General features: G+C 54.1%; 1 protein-coding gene across 1 annotated transcript; it reads left to right on the forward strand.

Moving 5' to 3' along the window:
- Nucleotides 1-1056: 1056 nt before the first annotated feature.
- LOC128267042 (uncharacterized) lies at nucleotides 1057-16314 on the forward strand. Its single transcript, XM_053003837.1, has 17 exons — nucleotides 1057-1551; nucleotides 1729-2230; nucleotides 5818-6038; nucleotides 7279-7524; nucleotides 10046-10192; nucleotides 10256-10299; nucleotides 10365-10888; nucleotides 11292-11515; nucleotides 11605-11808; nucleotides 11883-11998; nucleotides 12069-12207; nucleotides 12296-12768; nucleotides 12835-13766; nucleotides 14804-14959; nucleotides 15071-15411; nucleotides 15488-15844; nucleotides 15940-16314. The coding sequence occupies exons 1-17, from the start codon at nucleotides 1057-1059 to the stop codon at nucleotides 16312-16314; spliced, it is 5496 nt and encodes a 1831-aa protein (XP_052859797.1).
- The last annotated feature ends 1082 nt before the right edge of the window (nucleotides 16315-17396 follow it).

Genomic DNA, 17396 nt, shown 5'->3' on the forward strand with positions numbered 1-17396 from the left:
ATAAAAAATCTGGACCACACTAATGTACCTGAGGCATTTACGTGTGTTGTTTTGCAACATCTAAGTCGACGGCATCTACATAGAGAAAGCCCTAGCACGGGCCTACTCTGTTCCTAACTAACCAAAAGCAAGCTTCCCGAGCAGGGAATATGGCTAAGCCGGCAACGGTGAAGGACTGGGACAATCCTGCACAGAGAACTGATGTCCTGGCGAGCACTACCAGGAACATGGGTGTGTGTGTGCGTCGATAACAGAATAATAGGAAGATGAGATGAAGCGTCGCGACTGAAAATAGAGCAAGGAGCACGCCATGGACAGTTCTGTGCCGAGGCAAATAATTGCGTTGCATTTTTCATTCGATACGTTTAGTCCAGTGGACTGGGGAGGGTGGTCTCTCTCTCTCTCTCTCTCTCACTCGCTCACACACACACACTCTCTCTCTCTCTCTCTTCTCGCCGGAATCAATCACAACTTCAAATAATGAAGAATCGCTTCAGGCATATTCCGTTCGCCGCAGTGCCCTTTAGCATTATTGTTTTTTCCCGACGAGAGGCCCAAGTTTGTGTGTGTGTGTGTGTGTGTCCCTTCATTTCATCCCAAACGAGAAAAACACATTCCGCACTTTGGTTCGCCCTATTCATCCTCCTTCGTTTTCTTTCTCTTCTTACACTTCTCACAGACTTCCTGCTGCAACCACGCATCCAGCGACGTCGTCTTTAGAGTAGAAGGAAGGAATCATACGACGACAGTGAAGGATCATCAACAACGGTTTACCCTCCACCCACATCCACATCCACGACCCCGGACAGAGTGGGAAACCGCCTCCCTCGGACAGTCATTGATCCCCAGCAGAACCCACGCAATCCACCGACCGACCGAGGGGCAGACCGCCACAGCCATCACAATCATCCCCCTTGCGACACCCCACCGCCGCCCCCACCGTCGGTGGTGCGGTCCTCGATGTCTACGTAACGTTTCAGTAGTCATAACACCACACACAACAGAAGTAAGCATTGATGACGTCACCAGTACACTGACGCCCAAAGAGAAACGACAATGAAGCTACACTCGCTGGGGAGCAGAACCGGCGGCAAGCAACAGCAGGCAACGCGGGCCGTGGCAGGACCTGCACCACAAGCCACCACTACCACACTGTCACTACCGCCACCAGCATCAGCATCACCACCGCCAACGTACGGTGCCTACACGAACAATACCTTACCGCGGGGGCCTTATCTTCAGTATAAGTACAACAACAACAACAACAACAACACTGGCCGTTTTCCGTGCAACCAGGACAATAATGAGCAACAACAACACCTAGTACTACAACACTACCACCGGGATGAGCAGCAGCGGCAGCTAGTGCAGCTATACCAGCAGCAACACCACCACCCCGTAAACCACCGCCAGTCTGCGCAGGCCTACCAGAAATGGCATCAACACCAGCAACAGCAACAGCAACAACAACAGATCCATCAACAGCAACAACGGCAACCTCCCGGTGGCAGTGGCCTGCTGGAGTTGAGTTCGTACGCTCAGACGATGGACGTCGACCAGCACCACCGGCAACAGCAGCACCACCTCCACCACCACCACCACCATCGGCACCAGCAACCACACCGGACCGGATATCAACAACAACAACAACCGCATCCGGAGCATCCAAAAGGCGAGCCCAAAGCGCCTTCGCCTCCGAATCGACCGGCAACCGAATCACAACCGAAGCCAACCTCACCACCGCTGCCCCCTCTGCCGTCGTCGCAACCGCCGGCGACGCCGCCGCCGCCGCCGCCACCGCAGCGGTTGCGTCATCAACACCGCAACAACAATGATGAAGGCTGTGCTAGCAGTAGTAGTAGGAGTAGTAGTAATGATGGTAGTAAGCTTAGACGTAGTACGCCCAGCACCGCCACCACCATTGAAGCACCACCGCAGTACCACCACCCCCCGTCGCAGCAGGCGTACCAACTACTAATGAAGCCACCGGCACCAGTACTGGCGCACCGTTCGACCTACTTGGAGCCCCTTCCGACGTACCCGTACGGAAGTCTCGTTGGCAGGCGATCGCCACCACCGCGGGTACCACCACCGCCGGCACCACCGTCGACTGCTGACGGTAGTGCCGTGCCGCTATCGAGCGTGGTCAGCCTGAGGCGCCCGAGTCAGGCCGAGGGCTGGTCGCTGCTCAGCCAGTCGGTGCAGGCCCTGCAGGACCTGTTCCTTGGTGGTGAGTACAGTGCGACCCCTTTGACCATCCCCCGAAACCGCATCCTTTCACTTCATTTCAGTTTCCGTGTCCGTTCCGTTGCGCTCGTAGAAAACACAACGTTACAGAAAACAAAACGGGCGATTTAACATTGTGCATTGTGCGGAGAGCGGAGCGGAGAGCGGAGCGGAGAGCCTTCGACGCTATCATGTCTACAGGTCTAGAACTTGAGACTATTTTCAAAGAAACCAAATGTTTGTTAGGTTTGATTGAAACGACAAATTATTTTTTATTGAAAGTATGTTCTATAGCTAGATATACATGTAAAGGAGAGAGATACAAAAAACACTGGAAATTCTCTTTCTGTTACTTGATTCGTTCTTCTGACAACCGTCTAGAACCACTGCAACTCTGCGACTCTCCTGAGTCACTGCTCCTCTGCGACTGTTCTAATTCACCAATTTACCCTCCTTAAATACAGGAAAGCGGTATCGGTGTTCCCCTTGTCGCTATCTCCGTGCGACACCGAGACTTGCCTCCTCACATACATTTCTCCTATCTCCTATCTGCTGAATCGTGGATTCCCAGACGAAAGAATTCTTCATCTTTTGAGGCAAACCAATTAGTTCTCCAATTTTAACTTCCACGTAAGAAACGAAACGGCTGCTCAGCCAATACGTGTCCCATCGATGAGAATGAATGACATTCGGAGAGTGCCAAGTCGGGTGAAAACAGCGGGGCGGGGTAGCATCTCCCAGCCAAGTGATTTGATTGTATTCTGAACCTGTTTTGCTTTGGAGCACCTGGCGCCTCCATGGCGGACCAGAAGACACGGCCGTTCTGGTCGTTGTCAGTAGCGATCTGAATTAACGGTTCCACAAGGTTTTCGGAGCTTTCTGCCCCATCATAAAGTCCTTTTTTGGAGTCCTCCGACGCATTTTCAGGCACAAAAGTTGACATGATCTAACCCTTGCAAAGGTCGGTTGCAAACTAAATTGATTGTTTCTTGTTCGACCTGAAATCATTTACCTGCTGTCAAAACCAAGGTAATCTTGCCCAGAAAGCAAAACTAGGACAACACAAATTGACAACTAGAACCATCTGTTTAACAGTCCGTTTTTCCCAGTTCTATACCTCGGTCGGATCAGCATTACGCGCCCCACACTGTTCTGTCTGGATCTGTTAGGGTAGACGGTCCCTGAGGTCCCTCCACTTCTGAGTGGTCCGGATGCGAGTTCGCTCCAGCGCACATAAAGAGTTTTATTCCGTAAGGAGTACCTGTTTTTATTCTGGCTATCACACGCCATCCCGTAGGCTATCCTTTCCAACTCGCGCTACTAGCGGTCGGACGCCGTGTGGCGTATGTGGCGGTTGTTCGGATGTATCGATTACGAAATTCGATGGGCGATGGTCCCCATGGGTCCTGGGCATGTGTAATGTATGGGCATGTTTTAACACCTCTGTCAGAATTTGCTGCGAACGAAAAAAGCGGCTGGATTTGGGGAACTTTGTTTTCCTTTCCAACCACAACCCTTCCGCGCCGCGCCCTCGCACGGTTTCCCAGGAAATGTGAATGGGAAAATTGGGAGTCCATGTGTGGGTGGGTGTGGGCAGCGTTTGGAGCGTTAGTTTCCCTCGGTTGTCCTATGTTTCCCCTTATGTATCGACTTTTTGTGTTGTAGAAATAGAAAACCCATTTTAAAAAGGTTGTTTCGTTTTGTTTTCGCTCGACCAAGCGACGGGGCGACGGTTACTACCCGGCCTTTGTGTCACCCTCCACCCCAACCACCCCGTGTCAACGGACCGGGAGGGGGCGATATGAGGCTGTGCTGTAGATGCTTGCCTTCTGGCAACCCGGTCCATCCGGGACCACCGATCCGTTCGTACTGCGGTTTCACCCTTCTTCCCCACTTCCCATCCCGAGCGCGCCCTTTGCTCATTGCCCAAATTCCATCGCGGCACAATTTATTGGGATCGACCGGCCGGCCGGCCACGGGTTTTTGTGCCTCTGGCCAATCATCCAAGGGCGGTGAGGTGAGGCACGTAGCTCATAATGTAGTCTCGGCGGAATGTTGATATTCGATCACCGCCCGCCCGCCTCGTCGGGTATTTTTCCCAGCCCCGTTTCGGTTTGAAGCGCAACCCCGTTTGTGCGCGAAATCCAGTCTGGAATCCACTTGAAAATCCGTTTCGTTAGTTCGAGAAATTAGCTATCGCACTGCCATATGCTTACACAGCACCGTTTTGGGTCATCCCCGTCATCCGAACTGAGCACCGGCGACCCGTGGCCGTCAGCCGTCAAGTTCGTGGTCTGCCTTTTTCGGGTTTTTCATTACATCATCCTGGCTCGCCTGGCTCTCGCTGTCTCGCTGTCACCAGGAAGATGCTGTCGAGGGTCGCTTTGTAAACACCTCACGGACCGAGCCAGCCGCGTTTAGTCTGGTCTGTCAACAGGTCACAAGGGTGGGGGGGGTTTCACCGCAAACCCCTGTGTACACACGCACGCGAGAATGCTCCGTGACCCAGAGCAGGACACCCACAGTAGGCTCTCGTAGTAATGACGAAGCGGCCGTCAGCTCGACTGTCACGGCGCGCACGGCCTGCGGTGGTGGGGTGGGTATTATGGTAATGAAAACAAGCGCCGCGCAATGACCTCGCGGTGCCGGAGCGCTTCCTTTTCCGCGTTTTTCCGGAACACCGTTTCGGAACGGTTTGCACATCTTCATCTCCCGTCGTTTGAGCTTTCGCTTTCTCTTTCTCTCCTTCCCTCTCTCTCTCTCTTTCTCTTTCTCTTTCTCTTTCTCTCTCTCTCTCTCTCTCACGTTTCTTTCTCTTTCGCCTCTTGCTTTCTAATTTTTCATTCGCACGTTTTTTTCTGAAAAAGAGAGAGAAGGGGAGAGAGATAGAGAGAAAGAGAGAGAGCATGAACCGCGAATATGGGTTCCCCCCGGCAACAGTAACCAGTAACAGTAGCAAAGGACCACCAACAACAACCAGAGTTCCCCAACGCACAAAACGCCTAAATGCCGGCAATCCGCGTTGCACACACAGCAAAAACCAAAACCGCGGTTCCCGAATTCAAAACGAGCGCTGCTTTGTGCGAGCTGACGGAGCGGATAGTAAACCACCACCTTGCACCCCCACCGCCCTCCCCGACCCCAATTCCACCACCACTACCATGCTCTCCGCAGGTAATCCAGGTAATAATGTTCCTGCCGGCTCGAGCGGATTTAGACACACCACCCTGCCCTGCGCGCCCGCTGCGCTGTGCGTGTGGGGTGAAGGTGGATCCGACCCATCTGACAAGCTCATTAAAAGCTGTGGCAAGGTGGAAATGCCACTCCCGCGGGGGGGTGGCGGGGCCACGTGGACTCTTCACGGGGCTCAATAATTAATTCAATTAATATCTGTCTGTCTCTCCCTCTCTCTCTCTCTCTCTTTCTCTCTCTGTGTGGGAGCGTTTAGTGTGCCATCCCGCACCTGCTAATCTACCCGCCCCGTCGCACCCCTCACCCATCCGCCACCATCAGAAAACCGCCCAGTGTAATTAATTACGCGACTGACAGAACTTGACTTTCTTTTGGCGGACGCCTCCCAATCTCCAACAGATTCGCCGTCGATCGCGAAGTTGCGGCCCCTGATTACGCCGGACAGCCTGCAGCTGTGCTCGCGTGGCCACGTCGTCTACACCACCAGCGTGCCGCCCGGGGGGGCGCGGAGCCAGCACCACCACCCGGTACCCGACGAACTCCAGCCGTACCTGTCGCCGGAGTATCTCGGTTCGCTCGGCAACAGCGTCCAGCGGTTCAGCGACTCCGACACCGAGAAGGTAAACCCAGCGGATCGTGCAAGGTGTAGCAAAGAGAGAGAGAGAGCGAGAGACAAGTGTCACACCGGGAAGTTGGTCAACTTCCCGGAACTCGCGCTTCAACTCGATTCGCAGCTACGGGTCCTATGATTCCCTCTTGCTGTTTTTGTTCTTCATTTGAGCCCGGACCTGTTGAATGCATTATGATGATGAGGTACTACCTACTGTGTTTATTGCACCAATAAACGGGAGTAGTAATTAAAAGGCATACCATCCGCAGCACGGTGCGGCAAGTGTGTTCCGTACCCCGGTCGTAAATTCCAGAATCGATAATGTCAAATTGGCTCGTGTCTTGGCAAATGGCTCATTAATCAAAGCTATCCCTGCGCGCTCTCTCTCTCACACACTCTGTTGGAGATTCTCTGCAGGGGGTTCGCCAGTCAATCGCCAGCAGCCGAACGCGCGAAGGCGCATTTCTTTCGCAATACTGCATTTAAAGTGCATCGTAAAAACCCCGTTCTCGGCAGACGCCGGGCATCACCGGTCTGCGATATCGCTGAGCTTTTGAAGCTTGAGAAGCGTCATAAAAAATGAAGGACCAACTTTTGTGGCGTTTGCACGCGGGATCATCAATTTTATAGACGACTCGACGATAGTGGGCGACCGTCTAGTTCCTATCTAGCCATTTTTTCCCCTTGGGAAACGGCGAACTCTCTGCAGGAAACGGCGCTGTCACTCCACCGGCGCTGCAGCCATAACGTAACGTAACGTTTGTGGTCGTAAAAGACCGTTTTTAGTAGGTGCAGCCCTTGCATCGCTGCCCTTGTCAGCAATTCCGCCACAATCGGCTGCCATCAGTGTGTGTGCAGTTTGCTCGAAACCCCCGCTATTTCTGACGGTAGTCGGTAGTAAACTCGAACTCGAAAACAGTCGGTGGTAAACTCGCTCGCAGCACTCGCCTCTCGTGTACTGACAAATAACACCATGTGGAGCCTTCGGTGCAGAAGTCATTTCCAGCTGAAGGTTGCCCTGATGATGGCCCATGAACGGCAGCAGTTGATCCGAATTTAGCCTCAAATTCATCCATTCCAGCCAGCAAGCAAACTGACACTAGTTCCTTAATCGCCCCTATAACTCGCTCCGTTTTGGGAGGAAGTTCTTGTCCCAGCAAGGGTCTTGGGTCTGGTGCCCAAAACCACCGGAACAGCAGATCCATCGTGAACAGCGTTGTTTGTTTCTTCTCCCGATTTCCGCTTTCCAGATATGGATCTACTCGCTCGGTGTGACGCTACTGCGCACGATTTCGTCCTTCGCCGTGAACCACCTGCAGCCCACGGCGGGAGGACCCCATCGGCGGCCGGGCCCGCCCCAGCGCGCCAGCGCGCACGCGGAAGAGGTCGTCCGGTTGGCCAAGGATGGCGTGGCCCTGACGCCGCTCGACCATGTCATCCTGGCGATGTGCGAACCGGACCTGTACCAGCGCGTCAGCCTGATGTTTCTACTTGACGTAAGTTGTCCCATGTCCATGTATTAGCACAGGTGACCGAAAGTCGGCCGACACCTCGTTAGGGTAATCCGAATAGCGTGTGACTGGAGCGCATCTGGAGCTGGGCTACCGTGGACTGACTTCTCTGTTTTCTGCCCATTTGTCAGCACGTTCACGTTCACGTTGTCATTGTTCGTTCAAGGGGTTCGGTTCCGGAGGACGGTGAAGTCGTCTATAACAAAATCGTTCTAATATAGGATATCTCGAACAATAGGTTCGGCACACACAAAATGGCCACGCAAAGGGCCACGTTCTCCTGCTGCGCGGATGTCCCCGCGAGCCAGCGTACTCGAATTTGCAGCCGGGAAAAAGTGTCCCCAGAAGGAAAGGGCGCCTCCCGGCCATTATTAATGGCCGGGCGTGGGGGGCAATCGTGCCAGTTTTCCCCGGAGTTGGGCTCGGCGGTGCAATGTGGTTCAAGTGCGGGGGGTCGGTGCATGAATCACACCGCTGCCAATTGCACGTACCGGCGGACCGGGTTTGGGAAACGGGCCCCGGCCCAAAACGAAAAGGACCCAAAATGAAGGAAATGAGTCAGGGCTCAGGGGCGGGGACATTGAGTACGGCGCTGCAGCAGCAGTAGCAGGTGGTGGTGGTCGTCCAATCCTTTCGCGAGCGCTTCGAGCCGGAGTGGAGTGTGCCAGAATCCGGAAGTGGTGATTAATAGCATGTTGCGGGGGGCTGGGTGGGGCTGGGGCTTGGTGGCTCATTTGTTGCAACGAGCCGTCGACCTTTAACGGGGATAAGCTTCACTACAAACATCGACCACACGCCAGCTGTTGCGACGGTGGTAGCCACTTGCTGACACAGTTTCGCAACATATTTGACTCGGACCACTACTCGGAAGCGTACGGAATTCATGAGGGGATGGGCGGTTACGAGAGTTGAATAAGAGATTGCCTAAATAAACGTCTGTTGCATTTCCTAAGAAAGCCAGAGTTCCGTCCAATCGAGAAGTATTGGGCCATCGTCAACCGGAACCTCAAGAAGATTAACAGTAAAACAGTGGTCAGTGAGCTGGAATTCAAAGCAAACTGGCGTTCTGGAAGCGACCAAGAGCGACGGTGCTAGAGTTGATGGAAGGAGTAAAACGAAAGGTTCGGCAATCCTTAAGACGGAGGGTTGAATGATACTATTTTTCCAAATTCTGTATAAAATGAACTTTCAAAGGATACATTATTTAATTTTTGAATAAAATGTTTGACTGCTATACATTTTTTTTTCTTAGAAGAACGGACCGGGTCGTATTTATACCAATTTTTTGTTTGACCAATTGTGGACAGTGAGTGACTTGTGAGAATAGTCAAGGCCATCGTCACGAGGCAGGAGGCAGGGTAGCTAGCAAGCTCTCTCTCTCTCGCTCTCTCTTTGCAGGCCCCGGTCCGGGCCCACCCAGAAGGACAGAAAGAGGATCGTGAGTTGACACAACGCATCACTCGGGCTCAACTGTCATTACTCCAATTAGGTACAGCGCGACACGCGCGCGCGCGCTCGTCAATATGATTAATGAGGGAAAAATGTAAACCACAAACCGCTAACCCTCCCCCCCTACCTTCCGACCCATTCCCCCATACCTCCCGATCATCCGGGCGTCCGTCCGTCCGTCTTCTGGGAAAGAGCAGGCCATTTTTCATCCGTGCCCAAGCAGAAGGCGACGCCGGGGCGTCGAGGAGTCGTCCTCTGTAGGAGTAGTAGTAGTAGTAGTAGTAGCTGTGCTGTAACGGCTACTTCGGCCTCGCGTCACACCCACCCACATGCAATCTAGAACCTAACGAACCGAACCTCTATTGTCCCGAGTGGACGCTACAAAGTGTTACAAAGTGTCGCTCCTTCAGACTTAATTACGAGCCTAGCGTCACGTCCACACTCCGTTGTGGTATTATTGTCTGTGGATCAGTCCACTTGGGGGGGCCCAGGAAATCGGCTCTCGCTCTCTCTGTCTCTCGCTATGTCGGAGGCTCCAACAAGGGAAAGTTCTTTCACCTGTCCGAGCCTCCTTCTCACACGCTTCTCTTCTCCACGATCTGGTCTCTTGTACGACGATCCGTTGATCGTCCCCCACACGCCGCTCTCTTTCGCTCTAGCCGGTCGCCGCGGGGTGGGACCGTGAGGAATGAGGAATCAGAGCATTCTGCACCTTTCTTCGACATTCTGGGGGGGCGTCGAATTCGCTATTCACATCCGGTATCTCACCTACTACGAATTCCACGAAAACGGTCTGAGTGCTTACCGGTCCCAGGTCCTGGTGTGCGATTCCTTTGTTTCTGGTGGACAGTTGCCCGACCGGATCCCGTGAACGTAGAATGTTCTAGAACTTGTTGCGGTGGTTCATTTCTTCCACTTCCGAGAACCCTGTTCTGACTGTCTTCGGAGCTACCGAAGCCGACGCCAAACTTTTGGAGGCTCATTCGGGTTTCACGGAGCGTGTCTTCAAGCTCGCGGTGGTGCTAACGATTAACCTTCCCCATTGCGCGTGTGACAGATCATATCGGATTACTGCAAAAACCATCAGCTGCACAAACCGTTTACCCACACGCTGATCAGCCTGTTCCGGGAGGTAGTGTCCTCGGTTCGCCGGCACCAGCATCAACACCCGGGCGAGCCCGGAACGCTTCAGCAGCTCCGTGAGGTTGGACTGTCACCGGAAGAGCAACGACACGTGGACCGTGCGAACGGCGGCGGCGGCTCCCAGGAGCACACAATAAAGCGTTCGTTCGAATCGCTTGAGGAACCAAAGTGAGTACACACACACACCGCTTCTCCACACGCATTGCCCACATCGGTGCCTACACACTCTGCAGAAGCGACACCGATTCGGGGCGATCGTCCGATCACGGCGAGCTACTGGAGGTGCTACACCATAAGAGCGAAGCGCCCGCCCGCCCAACAACGCAGCCACCTAGTGCATCGTCCTCCACCACCGCCACTCTGCCGTCGGTAGCGCGTTCGAAGATGGCATCGAATCCAACCGAACAGCGGCCGTCAGACGGCACGACATCGCTGCCGAGGACTCGCTCGGCCAGCGACAACGACGCCCTAACGGCGGGGGGTGGCTCCCCAGCGGCTGCTAGGCGTGCTGTCGGTGGTAGCGTCGAACCGCCACCACCGTCATACGCTTCGCTCAACACCGCAAGGATCGCTGAGGTAGCCGAGAAGTGCCCGGAGCCGGAACCGGAGCTGGCAAAGGACCGGAACCGACCGAGGCCGCGAGCAGTCAGCGGTAGTGAACTGCTGATGCCCGGATGTCCGGATGTGGTTCCCGTCGGTCTGGTTCGGCCGGTAGTAGCTGCCGACCCCCCCCACGGTTCACCACCTTCTATGCCAAGTAAGCGTCGTGTACGAGGGCTGTTCATAAAGTGCGAAGGCTACGTGTATCTGATTTTCGACTTTTTAGTGGCGTTAGGTGACATCAGTGACACATGGTAACAAGTTCGGCCATTTTGAGTGATCAGTTAATTTTTGACAGCTGTTTTGCTTGGACGGCTGTTTTGGCTCATCGTCGATGCCGGCTTTATCTTATAATCGTCTTACGAAACAAGCCAAATCTTGTCCAAGCAAAAGAGCTGTCAAAAATTGGCCGATTACTCAAAATGGCCAAACTTTTCACCATAAACCTCTGACATGTGTAGCAACCTAATGCCACACAAAAACACGAATATTTGGATATACGTAGCCGCTCGAGGTCGTTATGCTGACTCCTCTCCAAATTCTCTCTTTCTTTTGGGCAGATCCTAGTGGCGCGCAGCTCGCTGTTGCGACCTCAACGCGAAACAACGACACGGCACCACCGGGGGCACACGGGTGCATTGTCGGATACTGCTGCGACGACGGTACGTCCGCCATTGCGGACGAATACGATGCTAGTAGCAGCAGCAGCAGCACCCCGAAAAGTCCGGAGTTCATCCGCAACGCCAGCTTACCGCCAAAGTCGATTGATCTCACCGTGCCGAAGGCAAGTGTGTCTAGTACGCCCCAGACCCCGCGGAGTGCTAGTAGTAATATTAGTCATAGTAATCGCTACCATTATCCCCCCGCCGACAGACGACGTACCGTAGAATCGTTACGGTGCTGCTGCTGAACGGCACCAAAGTGAACGTGAAGTGCGATCCGAGAACGACCATCGCCAAGCACATCTTCGAGGCGATCGTGCGGCTGGAGCAGCTACGGGAGAACTACTTCCTCGGCCTCTTCTCCCTGCTCGGCGGGGATTTCGTGCACCTGCCGGCCGACTTCAAGATCTACAAAGTAAGTGGGAGTTTTGGGGAGTGGAGGGGCTACACACAACGGTTACACTGATTGTTTTACACGTTAAACCAAAGGTGGCGCCAAAGATTTGGTATAACACCTCCAAAAAGATGGTCCCGGAGGCGGACAACAAGGTGTTTATGTTGTACATGCGCATCAGATACTACCTGCCGACGCTGCGTGGTATCAGGTAAGGCGTGCCGCCTTCCCTTCTTGTTAAGACCTCGATCTAACGGGCCCTCGCTGCATTTCTTTGCCAGCTCGGAAGAGTCGCAGCACCTGCTGTACCTGCAGCTCCGGAAGAGCATCCTCGAGCGGCAGATCATGTGCACCAACGACGACCTGATCACGCTGAACGGCTGGGCGCTGCAGGCCGAAGTGGGCAGCTTCAACGAAAGCGTGAGTGAAACATCAACGGCGCGCCGCACCCCGGCGGGGCCTCTCTGGCGTTCTGGAATCGATTTTCGGTTTTTTTCGCCCGCCGCAGATGAAGTGCTCCGAGTACTACACCATCTCGCACTACCTACCGGAGGAGGTGTACCGCCGGAAGAAGGATCTGGCCCACTACCTGCGCAACTCGCACTACCAGCAGCGTGCGCTGTCGCGCTCCGAGGCGGAAAACAACTTCATCCGCTACGCGCAGGAGCTGAAGGAGTACGGGCAGCTTCTGCACAGCGCCACCTGGAACCGGACGGCCGAGCTGACGCTGAACGTGTACCTCGGCGTGTCGCTCGCCGGTATCTCGATCTTCGAGCGCACCGTCGAGCAGCAGGACTGCCGCACCGCCAAGGAGTGCTTCCTGCGCCGACGGTACTGCTGCATCGAGTGGGTCGAGATCAAGAGCATCTACTTCTCGAAGAACCAGTTCAGCATGTCGGTGCGCCGGGGCGATTCGCTCGCTACGAAGGGCGCCGATAAGAACCTGGTGAAGTACAAGCTGACGATGGACGACGACCGGAAGTGAGTGACGACCGGCTGTGACGGAATCGTGGCTCGATGTCGATCTCACCCTCTCTTACCTTGCAGGAGCTGCTTTGCGTTCAATCTCGCCATGGACCACCACAAGCTGTACATGAGGCTCCGCAACTCGTTCAGCTCCATTCGGGCGCTCACGGGCACGCTGAACGTGAAGATGATCGACACACCGATGGCGGCACTGCCACCAGTCGGGGAACGACCGCCGACGACAACAGCGGGCGTTGCCGGCGGGGAAGAGGCCACCGGCACCAGCAGCTCGTCGACAAGACGCGGTGCCAAAGCGGCGGCGCCGCCCAGGAGCGGAATGCTAGTGCGCGACCTAAAGTCGATGCTGAACGACACCAACCTGGCGCGGTTGCGCGAGCGCTTTCTGTTGAAACGCTCCAAATCAACCGCCGCCGGCGTCGAGGGCCGGTGCAGCGGTAGTGTCGGTAGCCTCCCGGTGGATCCTCCACCCTACACGTCCGCCCTGGACACGATGTTGGATATCGTGAACAAGCTGAACCAGAACAAGGAGAACGAAAATCCGTTCCGGGCCCTCAGCGAACGTCGCGGGAAGCTCGCCGGTGACGAGTCGATGGGGGAGGCCTCGTCCCGGTTTCCGCTGGCCGCCGCCAAGGCTCGTCCGCTCGAGGCGTCCACGGGTGTCAGCGTTCAGCCACCCGGTGCAGTCACAGTGTTGCCGCCGCCGCCGCCAGACGTTTCCCTGGCGCTGAACAGCATCATCCGGAACCGGGTGAAGATGGGCACCCGGGCGTTCTCGACCCAGTACCTAAACAAGTCGTTCGACAACCTGTCATTCGACACGTCCGCCAATGTGGACGGCGGGCGGAACGCAGCAACGATCTCGAAACTGGAGGTGCTCCGAGAAATCAACTCCTCCGATCAGGATCAGGCGCGACTGAACGCGGTGGGCCAACAAGACGACGACGACGACAGCACTGATGACAGTGATGACAATGATGAGGAGTACGACGAAGGTAATGCGTGCGGCGGATTGAACATCGACTACACCGGTTATTGGAGCAAGAAGGGCGACTACGACTAAACACAGCCTTACTTCTACTTACACTTATACGTCTCTTTTCGTTTCGTCGGTGGTGGGCGGGAAAAGAAATTCTTCTATTTTTTTTTATTCAAAACTTTATATCAAATGTTTTCTATGGGGGTCCGATTTGGGTCAAATGTGCATCGTTTTTTTGTATGAATTGTTGCCATATAAAAGCAAAGGTATCTTCACAATGTTTCACTCTCAAAAAGCAGCCTTGGTTCTTTTCTTGGTCGAAAAACTCTAGCAAACGATTCTCGGTACGTGGTTTCGCTGGTACGATCGTGGTTTTCACGCCAGGCCTGGCCTATAAGCTACCCGAAACACGGAAGCAACTCATAATAAATGGTTCCTTTCAAGGACCACCAAACAAGTACACATTGGAGCGCTCCTGGGCGTTCCCGTCTTGCCGCTTTATCATGCATTGACCACGATCGTTTTCACAGCGCATTGTCGAATGTGACCTAGTCACCATCCGTTTAAGAAGTAGGTCGAGTTCCTTCCCGTTTGGCCGCCATGTCTTCGCATATGGAAATTCAATCAATCATGTTTTCGGGGTGTTAGTGTTTGAATCCAGCTTTGTGCCACCGACAACACCCCAGTCGAAAGCTGTTGAGAAATTATTGGACGGAAGTGGAACAAAAGCACCAAAGCAACACAGCGATTGTTGTAGGGATGAAGAGAATTATAATGCGAAACAATGGTCGCTATCATCATCGGCTATCTAAACATTGACGGCACAGGTATCCTGGAAAAAATTTGCCATTTAATTAGAACCAAACCGACATCATCATAAATACGGCCCAGTCCGTTCCTTTATGATTAAAACAAAAAACATCGACATAATTGTTTCTTTGTTTGTTTTCCCAACGATGAAATAAAATACACATGTTTGGAACTAAGATGGCTCCAACAGCGCTGTCTCGAGATGCAAGCTGATTGATTTATTCTCGATCTTAAACACGGCAGACACCACCACTTCGATTGCCATCGGTGACCACCGTCGTCCGCTGGCCGACGACGACGACGCGGTATCGGCCACGAGCAGCATGAGCTCGGAGTACTTCCTGGAAAAAAGCGACGAACGTTCGATGGAAGGGCGCTCGCCGAGAGCCTGCGTCATTCGTAAGTGAAACTGTTGGCCCCGACGCTTTGGCCAGTCCGCTGTCTCTCTCTTTCTCTCTCTGTTAATGCAGCTCCTTTCTCTTTTGCTGTCCCCCCCACCCCTCCGAACAGTCTCCAGCATTCCGATCGACGGCAGCCGGTTCGAGCTGCCAGCGGCGGACGAGACCATCTCCGAAACGCTGCTGGAAAATTTTAACAACATCAGCGGCTGCAGCAACACGGCGATGAGCGACCGCATCCTGAAAACGGTAGTGGTGATCAAGGATCCGGTGCGGTTCCCGTCGTACGGACGGATCCCGGGTAGCGTTCCCAACCGGCCCCAGGAAGAAGCAGGAGACATACGTTACACACTCGGCATTAGCGTCATACAGGGAGGCAATAACAACGTGTACGTGAGAGACGTAGTCCCGAACGGGGCCGGCGCACGCAGCGGGATCCGTTTAGGTGACCAGGTAAGGAGAAGCTCCTGGTGTACACTCCCTTTCCAGCGCCCCATCATTGACTGTGATTGGTACCTTTCTCTTGCAGATCATCGCCGTGAACGACAAGTCCCTGTTGAACGTACCGTATCCAGAATCGCTCGACATTTTGCAGCGTACGGGACGTACGGTCGAGCTCGTGTTGTCTAAAATTTACATCAAACCGTCAACACCGGTCACGTCGGCGACCCTCAACACTCGCAACAAACGGAAGGTGACGGTGGCTGCGGGTACCGCTGCCAGCACGATCGCGGCTTCCGCTCGGTCGTTTCTCAACGAACTTGAACTCATCTCAAGAACCACTTCTCAGAAGCGACAGCAGCAGCAGCAGCAGCAGCAGCGGCTGCAGCAAGTACCGTCGTCACTGGGGTGGTCCTCATCGAAAAGTGTGCCCAACTTGCCAAAGGTATGACACTTGCCACTCGCGTTTCCCCAGTTTTCCTCCGCAACGCAACAGCACTGAAACTTTCCTCTTTTTGCGCGGTTCGCGGTTGTTTGCAGATGCTGGACGCCCATGAGAGGGAACAACCACTAACATCCTATGATGCCCGCCAGATGGCGGGTGGGAGGACTATTGAAACCGAGGAAGACCTTAGCCATCATCGCAAATCGGCGGCAACCGAAGCTACCACGAAGACGCTGCCGCTTGGGACGAGTGCGAAGATGAGGAGCCTCGACGATCGACGAGGAGGACGAGGACCAGGACGTGGCGGATCGGCAGGAACAACGTCGCGGAAATACACCGGGCCCTCGCGCTACCCCGTTACGCCTGCCAAGAACACACTCAGGACCACCGCTACCGGCACGACGGACGAAGCAATCCGGCCACAGCTTTCCCTCTCGAACGCATCCGAAGACGAGCAGGTGTTCATCTGAGCTCCTACTCTCCCCCCCATTCCCGGTGTGGCTCTTTAGTACACGCTCGGTTATAATAGGCACGTGCGCTGTAACAAGCCTGGTCATAGCCTCAGTGCAGCAGCGTGTACGCCCAGAACAGCTGTACACTTACAGGCGCAGATGAAAGCATAACTGCTACATGGCTGGTTGATGCAGTGTAAGACTGACGGAGAGGAAGCGCGACGGCCCACCCTCTCACTCACTCATCTATATGCCAACAGACTAGATTATAGACGAAGCCCCCCGGACCCGGAGCATCCGGTCGGTGGAACCAGGTGCGTGTGGGTCCGCCCCCTTCATTGGGCGTTTGTTGCTGTGTGACGTACATGAGTAACGAAAACTCACCTCCGGGGGGAACTATAGAGCCCCCAATATAGAGGGGAACTGCTGTGCTCTTCTGCTCGGCAAACGAAACTGGATCTAGGATCTGGGCTACACTCACCAGCAGAGGCGGTTGAGCATAGAAGTTGTGTAGAGACGACGAATTGCCCCTCCCGGCAGGAATTGCGTGTCGTTGTGTTATAGATGTTTCAAAATTATAACAAAACACGTATCCAAAACAACATAATCCAAAACCGTATCGTACTCGAGCGCAACAGTGTGCCCCCGCAAAATACCCAGCACAGAGAGTGTGGCTGGCAAAGAGAGGCAGTAATAGTTTCATTGGCGAAACTTTCTTCGATGTGCGTCCACTTCCTATTCCACTAGGCAACTAGGCAACAAACGATCACGTAGAGGCATCAGGAGCATCGCGTGTATTTTCAGTGTTTGAACAACGTGTTTCTTACTCGCCCGTAGCACGACAGCACGTTTCTGTTTCGCTTACAAGCTGAATGGGCTGAATCTACCGACAACACCGATGACTGATGACCATCGCGAGATACTTAGATAGATAATGAATGGAAAATAATATTTTTATGTGGTTTATCAATGTTCTCGGATTGCGCGTCGTTTTCTTTCCATTGTGTTCCAGTGTACTTGTGAGGTTCTTATAGGTGTGTATAGTTCGGGTTTTAAGCCCGTGTCCGGGTCGGCTGTTCACATCGTCCACACTGGCGGTG

Source organism: Anopheles cruzii, chromosome X (genome assembly GCF_943734635.1).
Source record: "Anopheles cruzii chromosome X, idAnoCruzAS_RS32_06, whole genome shotgun sequence".
Lineage (NCBI taxonomy): Eukaryota > Metazoa > Arthropoda > Insecta > Diptera > Culicidae > Anopheles > Anopheles cruzii.

Coding starts and splice junctions, on each gene's coding strand:
- LOC128267042 (XM_053003837.1), top strand. CDS start 1,057: ATGAAGCTACACTCGCTGGGGAGCAGAACCGGCGGCAAGCAACAGCAG. Junction 10,300..10,364: donor GAATCGCTTGAGGAACCAAA/GTGAGTACACAC, acceptor CACACTCTGCAG/AAGCGACACCGATTCGGGGC. Junction 10,889..11,291: donor TTCACCACCTTCTATGCCAA/GTAAGCGTCGTG, acceptor TCTTTTGGGCAG/ATCCTAGTGGCGCGCAGCTC.